The sequence below is a fragment of the Carassius gibelio genome, chromosome B8 (genome assembly GCF_023724105.1).
Source record: "Carassius gibelio isolate Cgi1373 ecotype wild population from Czech Republic chromosome B8, carGib1.2-hapl.c, whole genome shotgun sequence".
Classification (NCBI taxonomy): domain Eukaryota; kingdom Metazoa; phylum Chordata; class Actinopteri; order Cypriniformes; family Cyprinidae; genus Carassius; species Carassius gibelio.
This window is the reverse complement of record NC_068403.1, coordinates 20,826,254-20,835,602: the sequence shown is the minus strand read 5'-3', so window position 1 is coordinate 20,835,602 and position 9,349 is coordinate 20,826,254. Positions and strand designations below refer to the sequence as shown.

Below are 9,349 nucleotides of genomic sequence, written 5' to 3'. Positions count from 1 at the left end.
GGGTGAAATGGCCAGTTGCTATGTGAATGCTTTAACCCTTCTTGATATCTTGCTTGTTTCAGCGGGGAAAGCAGATCTCGTGCGAAAGTGTTGTTGATGCGGCCACATTAGCACAACTTTAGCAATGAATTATGGGCAAAGAGTCTATGTCAGTCGCGAGAAGCAGTGCTCGCTCAGGTCACTTGCAAGTCTATTGGCTAATATCAATCAACACGGCGAACTTGCTTTCAAGTTCACAAACTGGTGAATACAAACAAACCCCTGTCACAAAATTCCTGATTGAATGCTTCCCTTAGAGATGGAATTCGCCGATAGCTGCTGAATAATGACTGATATATGTAAATACAACCTAAATGAAAGAGAAATATTGTACATTTTTCTCTCAAAAGTCTGTCTCATTGTGCTCTTTGTATAATGCGAACATTCCCAACATTAGCCAACTATAACATTAACATTATAAACTGAATGTCTCTGCATATTATGGATTTACACTTTATCCTTCGACAGGTGGGGGTCCCGTTTTTGCTTCACATCCAAAAGCTCTTTCTTTTCTCCATTCTTCTGTTGATTTTCACATGTGGAGCCAAGCTTGCTGCTATATAAACGTGCTATCATGTGTATTAGCAGAACAGATTCTCCAAGGGAAGTCTCAGGGTAAGGAATGCAATGAATACTCACTTTATTGACTTCAATATCATCTAAAAAAATGGTTTGGTGCTGTAGAAATTCAAGCAGCACTTATTAAAGCCTGGGGGTTAAGATATATATGGCTTATGAATGTCCATTTCATTTTTCAACACTCAGTAATGTGTTTTAGAATCAGAGGTATAAAACACATTAGCTATATTTACTGACCTCCTTGAATATATTTAATATCCAATATCTTCAGGCTCAGAAAGGAGCTCATTAGCAATATAACAGTGTTTCAGAATATTTTTGCAAATTATATTATAAGTGAATATTTGGTGCATGCCATTGAAAAAAAGAATAATAATAAAACAAAATTTGAAAACTGAATTCATATTTCCCAATTGTACATCCATGGTCTTTATAATCTTTGTAAGTCTTTGTCAGTTTCTTATATAATGTCATAACTTTATTTTTAGGGGACGTCACAATTTTTCAAGTTCTAATCAATAGAGTCAAGAATAAGCCTATACTGAAAAATTTTTTACGTTGACTTAACTGGAAATTTGAGTTTTTAAAGAGATACTCATGACAGGGTTGCGCAAAACTTTTTGCAATATTTTATAAATGTCGATTGTGAAATGAAAGCATTTCTAGTGACCAATGTTATGCAACTACAAAGTCATATTACTTTTGTGTACACCAAGTGACCTGTAAGTCCAAAAATATATATATATAAAACCTTGGTTTAATTAGTTTTTCGAATTTCCTAAAAAAAAACACCTCATGTGAGCGTAAAACTTATGTTAGCGATACATGGTAGTGTTTGCAATAGTTACGTGTTTCCATTGGCCATATTTTCAGTTTCAGTTCAATTTATGTAATTGGAAGGGAAGTGGAAATACATGCTAGATGATGGTGAAAAACTAAAATTTTAAAGTTAATGGGCCAGATTTACTAAACAGGGCAAATTAGAGTTAGAGTACAATTCGATAAAAGCTCTGATGGGAGGAGAAAATTCTGTGAGTGATTTACTAACAATGCACACATGAAAGAACAGACACAGCCAGATCATTTCCATTTCTCTCACATTCAGAAATTCATATTGCATATCATCCTTTGGTTCACTAAATACAGGCCCTGCTACATGCAAGGTTTATTAGGAAAGAAGCATTTTAACATTGTTTGAAGCTGGATTAAGTAGCGCTAAAGATGAAGTAGCCGTCTTTGGCTGAGTGGAACATATTAAATAAACAGCATAGGAACAGCACATATTTCAAGTTGTCACATTGTTGTGTTTACCCTTGTTCACATTCATCTTCCAAGCAACCTCGGGCAGTTGCTCCTTTAAAAAAAAAAAAAAAAAAAAAAAATCATATTTACTACAATTGGTAGCCCATAAGTAATAAAAAACAGATATATCAAAAGAATAACTTCACTTTCTGGCTCTTCCATGGCTTTGCCCCCTCATTAAGACAACCTGAAGGCCTATGTATCCACTGTCTAAATAACTCTCTGGTGCTGCTGGATTCAGAGATGCTGCTATTTCCTTCATAAAAACCCAACAGACAATTCCATGGAATGAGCGTCTAGGAATTTGCACTAGATCCTTGTCTTCCCGCTTGAATATTACAAGTCAAATGGAGTCGTGCTCTGCCAACATCTGCTCTGTGGAAGACACCAGTAAATCCATTTTTATATTGCCTCTTTATCTTTCTACCCAGCTCATGCAGATACTGCTGTCCGCCTCGGCTGCTGGAGAAGAGGTGTGAGCCAAATAGACAATTTCAGAGCTTTATATGTTTGCAAAGGAGTTGGACAAGCTCTATCAATAGCATTGTTTTTATATCATTTTTTTGGCCTTTTATATGATTGTTAAAGGAATAATCCATCCACCTTCAATAAACAGTATCATAAAAATCATTCATATGACTGAGTGATTTATTCCAATTCTTCCAAAATCATACAATATAGCTTTGTGGAAGAAACATATCAAAATGTAAGTCTTGGACAAAATAAATAAAATAAGTTATTTTTGTTGCATTCATGAGTTTCTGCGGGAAAGAGCAATGTCTGATTTCATGAAATTATCAGTCTGCATATCAGTTGAATATTTTCAGTGCAATAGTGCAAAAATCTTGATATGCATGATACTTATGGTGTGTTCTTTTGAAGCTTAAATAATAATTAATAAATAAAATAATGAATATAAACCTCTATCTCTCAATATAACACATTATATAGTGTAGTTTGTTTTATTATATTTTTATCTGAATGCATTTAAAGAAAATCTGTTTTTCTCATTTAATTTAAAACAGTCTTTTTATTTAATTATCTACTTTAAAAAATAATGCAAAATACTATAGAAATATGTTTAAAGATAAAATCATGTAATTCATGTATTTTTATGTTTTAATTTTAATATGCACATTTCTAGATGTGTTTCTAGAGTTTTGCATTTTATTTAGCTTCAAGGAAAACCAAGGAGATTGTTAACATAACAATAAAGTGTGTGCCCATTAAAATCTCATGCCAAAGAGCGACCGGTACAGTTTTCAAAATTTCTCCTTTTGTGCTCTCCAGAAGGAAGAAAGTCATATAGAACTGAAAAGAGAGTGTGAGTAAACGGCATTCATTTTTGGCTATTCTTTCCTTATCAACTCTCTCCAGACTCTAACGCTCACAAACATTATCCTTCCCAGACTCAGTTCCGGGTGATAGCACAGTTTCCTTCTCACCCCTTGTTTGCATTATTGGCATCTGAATCTCATCAGCTTCAAAGTCATTTGCAGAGCGAGGCGTAACAATCAGTTACAATATGAGCCACAAGCATCAGAGATGCAGGGAGATCTGATTTCACAACATGGCATCACCTGTTTTCTCAAGTATATCGCTCATCCCAGCGTATCCCACTCAAACATCTGTGGCCAATTTATCATTCTCACATTAAACAGAGGATTTTTCAGATGCCTGACTGAATCTTCTCTTGAATCCATAATGCACCAAATCCTGTTATATCACTCCCAGCATATCTCAGCATGTCAGAGAGAGAAATGTTATATCACACCCTATTTTTGACCGAGTTTACGGAGGGTGGTTTGGTTAATTTATTCAATAAATGTGTATTTGGTTTTCTCAGCATTTTTGACCTGGGGCCTGTTGCACAAAAGTAGGATAAGGGATTAAGCCAGGATATCTTGGTGATCCTGGCTCAATTGATCCCTAATCCGGTTGCACTAAAGCTGGATAGGGGGCAGGAGGATATGTTATGGTATAAATTACCATGGAGATTTATTCTGTGGAGCTAGCCTGCTCCAGACCAGGCTAAATTCCAGGATCTATTTAATCTCATCCCTAATGTCAGTCAGCAGTCGCCACAAATGGAAACCAATAGTTATTTCACTGCTCACTATACATTGTTATCACATATAACTAGACCCACTGTCGTTATTTAAACGTTTGTGATCATTAATTTCAATCATTTTGGATTAATGATTTTTAGATGATGTTGCTATCATTAGATAATTTACAGTTTCCCATAGACTATAAGGCTATATATAAAATGATAGAATATTAGGGCCACAGAGGGGAAAAAAAAGACAAGTCATAATATTGTAACCAGTTGTTTTAAAGGAGGACAGTTGTTAAAATGACAGATGTGGGGCATTTCGTGAAATTGTACTTCAGTATGGTTTCATAAACAAAGACATGCTGATGTGCCAGAATATGAAGTATCACATTGTCATAACTATCAAAACTGTAAAAAGAATATGTTGCTTTACTGCAGAAAGAACCAGCCTCATAAATTTATGACTTTATCCTTTTTCCTCAGTGGGACCCTAGTACTCGGTCATATAAACAAATACACATTCCATATGAATATAAAAACACAATGTGTAACATTATGTTCCTTTATTGAATAAGGACAAAACAAAGCAGGTAAACTATCAGCTCCTTTCGAAACTGAAGTCACAGTGACTCTACAAGATGGAAAGCACAGAATCAAAGCATATTATACAAAATGATACATACACATTCAAAGGTCTGTATATAACACACCCTGCATGTCTGCACACTAAAATAAATGCAGGACAAATCCATACACATCAACTGAACAGACAAATGAATGGATGCAGTAGCCTCCCTGCAGCCTTGTATTACACACAGTATACCGCACAAACATCATAAGAGGCCAAATTCCTAAAAAAAAAAAAAAACAACCCAAAAAAACCCTATTTCCTCTGCCACAACAGGACATTTACCTAAATTGAAAGCACACATACTAACTAAAATAATTCAACACATATTGGTCCCTCAGCAGCCGACCACTGTCGTCATCAGGGAAGATTGCCGGATTGTCCCAGTCCATGGCTGGTGGCACTCTGGGGGCCCTCTCCTTCCTCAGGCAGGCCACATTGTGGAGGACAGCACAAGCCACAGTAATATCACATGCCCTAACAGGGTTGACCCTTAATTTGTGAAGGCAGTGAAAGCGTGCCTTCAGGAGGCCAAAGGTCATTTCAACTCTGGCCCTGGTCCTGGCATGGGCATGGTTGTAGGCCTGCTGTGCTTCCTGGGGGTCTGTGAAAGGTGTCAGGAGAAAAGGCTGGCAGCCATACCCCCGGTCTCCCAGCAACACACCAGAGAATTCACCTGTCAACACAAAATCTCATCATTACTACCTCATGAACACAGTGATATTCTTGACACAGCCATGATGGTTATAAATAGGGGTTGTGTGGCTTACCTTGTGATAGGCACTGATAGATTTCAGAGGCCCGAAAGATTCTGGAGTCATGGACTGAGCCAGGCCATTTCGCCACAACATTGCTGATCACACAGTCAGCATTGAAGACCATCTGAATTCATAAGATGAGGAATATTACACCAATCAATGCACATCATTGGCAATGCAGAGTGTTCGTCAATGGACAATATCAAAAAGTTATGTTCACCTGAACATTAATGCTGTGAAAGGATTTCCGATTCACAAAATCCGCCTCATGGGCACCTGAGGGGGCTTTTATTCTTATGTGTGTGCAGTCCACTGCACCAATGACATTGGGGAAACCTGTCACACAAAGTAATGAGTATCCTACTATGTGTTAACAGTTGTCCTGTAATTTGTAGATCCTCTTACCTGCAATCCTATAGAACTCCTCTTTCATGTCACTGAGTCTTCTGTGGCCAGGGAAGGAGATGAAGACATCTGCTAATGCTTTGATAGCCAGACACACACTCCTTATTGTGCGGCAAATTGTGGCCTTGTTCAGCTGTTCTGCATCCCCCACTGAGTACAGGAAGGCTCCACTAGCAAAAAAGCGCAAGGCCACACAAACCATTTGCTCCACACTCAGTGCATGGCTCCGTGCAGTGCGGTGCTTAATCCTGGGACCCAGTAGTCTGCATAGATACCTGATGCCATCTGCAGAAAACCTGTATCTTTCATATAGATGGTCATCAGGGAAGGCCAGTGGGTCCAACCGGTCCCTGAAGACCCTTTCTCGCCTGAAGGCTCTCCTCAGCACAAGTGTTTCTTCATCCAACACATCTCGCAAGAATGGGCATGCCATTGTCAGAGCAGAAAGGAACACACAATTTTGGGCCTTCATATAGGCTAGTGGCCACACCTGGTGCTGGGGGGGTGGGCAAAAGAGGCTGGTGCCTTATAACGATGACTTGGTTGTACTGATTGCTGTGAAAATAAAAAATACCTTAGAAAGATGCCACCGTCCTGTGTGCTCACAATAAGAGCTCATATGTCATGGCTCACTTGACTTTACGAGAATATACCTAATTTTTATTTTGAGCTGTGTCATCTTCTTGGAGCTGGGGGAGGAAAGAAAAATGATTAATACATTTGTGTTACAGTTAGCATACAGTGTACATTGAAGGCATATCTCACCTCCCGCTCAAGTTTTTTTATTTCAAGGTCCAGTTTCCTAATTGTCCTCTTTTTTATTTCGGACTCCAGTGCAAGATTTTCTAGCTTTTTCTTCTTGTACTGAATGTCTGTGTCTGCCAGTTCTATTTGGCGCCGGAGGTGGTTGCCATACAACTTTCTGATAGCTTGTGAGCTCTGTGAACACAATACAATTAGCGCAGCTTGAATTTGGCAGGATGTGGTGTCCTTTTATTAATACGCACTATGTTGCCAGGCTGGTTTTCCCACTGTATAGCATCTGGGTCCTGTAAAAGAAATTAGATTTTTTGATTTTGATGAGGACTCCTCACCATTGTAGAGTAAATAGTACTTTCACAGTCTTAACATGATACCTCATGCCTTCTGGAATCCAGAGAGATGGTCTCCTCCTCATCATCATCTCCATCATGTGCTGTTGCTGCTGCACTGGGACTTTCACCCTATCACATTTAATCGGATTCATATTGAAGCCAGTAGACAAGACATGCCAGGCCTACAGTATGCCTTTGATGGAGTACTCACTGGATCAGCATCGTCTGGTGCTTGTGCTGGTGGCTCTAACAGGAACACAGTGCTGCCAGACACTGCAAGGCAATAGGTAAACCAAAGTCAGACAGTCCAAATTGATTCAATATGAATGTGGTTGTATTCCATGTAGAGATGGAAGGACATACCTTGAATGAAGCGGGTGGCATCTTGGGAGGAACCTATGCTCGTCTCTTTCCCCCCAGGGATCCCCTCTAAGACGGGCCTGCCTTTATTTAGCTCCAAGGCCATGTCCTCTGCTGGGGTAAGGTCAGCCTTTGGTGACCCACCACCCGTGCCTTGTCTGTGGGTATTCTTTTTCACTGCTAAAACAGTACAGACAATGTGTGAGCAGGCACCTTCTGGGTACAATATATGCTTGTGCTTTGTTAAATATTAGTCAGGGACCATACCATTCTGCAGAATGTTCTTGTATTTGATTTTGACCTGCTGCCATGTCCGTTTTGGCCTGTTCATGTTTAATCTACATCACACGCGCACACACACACACACATTCTTTATCACAAGAACATTTAATGGAGTCACACTGACAAAAATGACTTGGTATTTTTGTATTGTTTTCAGTAAAAATAATAAAAAAAAACAATAAAGATGTATTTTCTTGATTTTCTAAATGACCTAGCAAAATAAGTATAGGTTTAGACCAAAAATATAAACTTCAAGTAAATGTGTGCTTAAAACAAGCAAAAAAAATTTAAATATCGGTCAATATAATAAGAAAAATTCTCTTGAAATAAGTTTACTTTTTCCATAAACACTTACTTTTAGAAAAGTTCTCTTGTTTCACTGGCAGAGTTTTTTGCTTATTTTCCTAGGTTATTTTGCTCTAGAAAATATTTAAGATTTTTTTTATTTTTCTTTTTTTTTACTGAAAACGACAAAAATACTAAGTAAGAAATACATTTTTGCAGTGCAGTGAGCAACCGACCTTGGGTCCTTTGAAAGGCGCTATATAAATTAAAGTGATTATTATTATAGCTCATCTATGTATTTAAGAAAATTTTATTTATATAGCACTTTTCACAATTGTTTCATTCGGTCAAAGCTGCTTTACATTAATAAAAGCAGGGGAAACACAAAAAAAACCGGTGGACAACATAATAAGCAGAGTACAACGGCTAATATTAAACCGCACTGAGCGTAGTAACGTAAAATAATAATGTAAGGCTTTAATAATAATATATCATAGCTTTATACAGTGTGATGGAGTTACGTAACACAATTTCACTCATATATGCAGTGCATTTCAATAAAAAAATTAACCGTTTCATAATTACAGTACAACTGCGTTTTTGGAGATGTGAATTAAATATTTGATTTGTAATTGTGATGATGTTTCAGCAGAGCGATGAGTGTGTAATTGTGCACTACTTACGCATTCAGGCGGTCTGCAATACTTTGCCACGCTTTTTCTCTTTGCTTTATCACTGTGGCGGTGTTGCCTTTCTTCTTAATTATATCTTTTACCTCCTCGTATGCCTCCATGAGGATTTGTGCTTCCGACGGGGAAAAGTACGCGGCTCTAGTTGCCATGGTAAATCAGTTAATCTGTGATCTGTGGCGGGGTCTATTTGAGTGAGCCGTGAGCGCGCACCTATCCAGGATTGGTTTCACCTGGCTTAATGAATCCGTGTCTGCTCATCCTGGCTTGGTCTTTGTGCAACCAATTAAGCCTGGACGCACATGTTTTGGCTTTATTGAGCTCAGCTTAGTCATTTATCCCGGATGTCTTAATTCTACTTTTGTGCAACAGGCCCCTGTGGATCATATTGTATATTTATTAAAATGTTGGGGAAATTGGTTATCACACAGGGAGTTATTGCAAGGAAGTTGTAAACTGTTACAAAATCTCAGTATATGCAATTAAATCATACTAGTATATATTCAAAAACTGGTCAAGCTATCAGATGCTTTAAATGTTATGATTTTTTTTAAGTAATAGGCTTTTATTCAGCAAGGATATATAAAATGATCAAAAGTGGCAGTAAAGATATTTCTAATATTCTAAATAAAAGTTCTGTAATGTTATGTTTCATATACAGGCTGTTCAGTAGAATTTTCACATTTATGGACAAGAAAAAAAAAAAAAAAAAATATATATATATATATATATATATATTCCAAAAAATAAGAAGCAGCACAACTGTTTTCAACATCGATAATAATAAGAAATGTTTCTTGAGCAGCATCTTAGAATGATTTCTGAAGGATCATGTGACCTTTAAGACTGAAGTAATGATGCTGAAAATTCAA

At 37.6% G+C, this 9,349-nt stretch overlaps 2 protein-coding genes across 2 annotated transcripts; both read right to left on the bottom strand.

The window, feature by feature from the left end:
• Window positions 1-4,894: 4,894 nt before the first annotated feature.
• Window positions 4,895-6,200, bottom strand: LOC127964181 (putative nuclease HARBI1). The gene is made up of 4 exons (XM_052564329.1): window positions 5,768-6,200; window positions 5,583-5,698; window positions 5,375-5,486; window positions 4,895-5,280 (listed from the first exon to the last, which is right to left on the bottom strand). Exons 1-4 carry the CDS (start codon window positions 6,198-6,200, stop codon window positions 4,910-4,912), a joined length of 1,032 nt encoding a protein of 343 aa, XP_052420289.1. The 3' UTR covers window positions 4,895-4,909.
• On the bottom strand, window positions 6,182-7,760 carry LOC127963654 (uncharacterized). Its single transcript, XM_052563673.1, has 8 exons — window positions 7,489-7,760; window positions 7,225-7,401; window positions 7,073-7,134; window positions 6,904-6,990; window positions 6,775-6,816; window positions 6,533-6,706; window positions 6,421-6,456; window positions 6,182-6,322 (listed from the first exon to the last, which is right to left on the bottom strand). Exons 1-7 carry the CDS (start codon window positions 7,550-7,552, stop codon window positions 6,421-6,423), a joined length of 642 nt encoding a protein of 213 aa, XP_052419633.1. The 5' UTR covers window positions 7,553-7,760; the 3' UTR covers window positions 6,182-6,322.
• Window positions 7,761-9,349: the final 1,589 nt, after the last annotated feature.

What these genes read in the sequence shown, in the direction of transcription:
- LOC127963654 (XM_052563673.1), bottom strand. Translation starts at nt 7,552, where the DNA reads ATGAACAGGCCAAAACGGACATGGCAGCAGGTCAAAATCAAATACAAG. An exon ending in CAAGAACATTCTGCAGAATG is followed by an intron (nt 7,402 to 7,488) that starts GTATGGTCCCTG and finishes GTACTGTTTTAG; the next exon opens with CAGTGAAAAAGAATACCCAC. An exon ending in TGGATTCCAGAAGGCATGAG is followed by an intron (nt 6,817 to 6,903) that starts GTATCATGTTAA and finishes TTTCTTTTACAG; the next exon opens with GACCCAGATGCTATACAGTG.
- LOC127964181 (XM_052564329.1), bottom strand. Translation starts at nt 6,200, where the DNA reads ATGGCATGCCCATTCTTGCGAGATGTGTTGGATGAAGAAACACTTGTG. An exon ending in TTCACAGCATTAATGTTCAG is followed by an intron (nt 5,487 to 5,582) that starts GTGAACATAACT and finishes TTATGAATTCAG; the next exon opens with ATGGTCTTCAATGCTGACTG. An exon ending in CTATCAGTGCCTATCACAAG is followed by an intron (nt 5,281 to 5,374) that starts GTAAGCCACACA and finishes TTGTGTTGACAG; the next exon opens with GTGAATTCTCTGGTGTGTTG.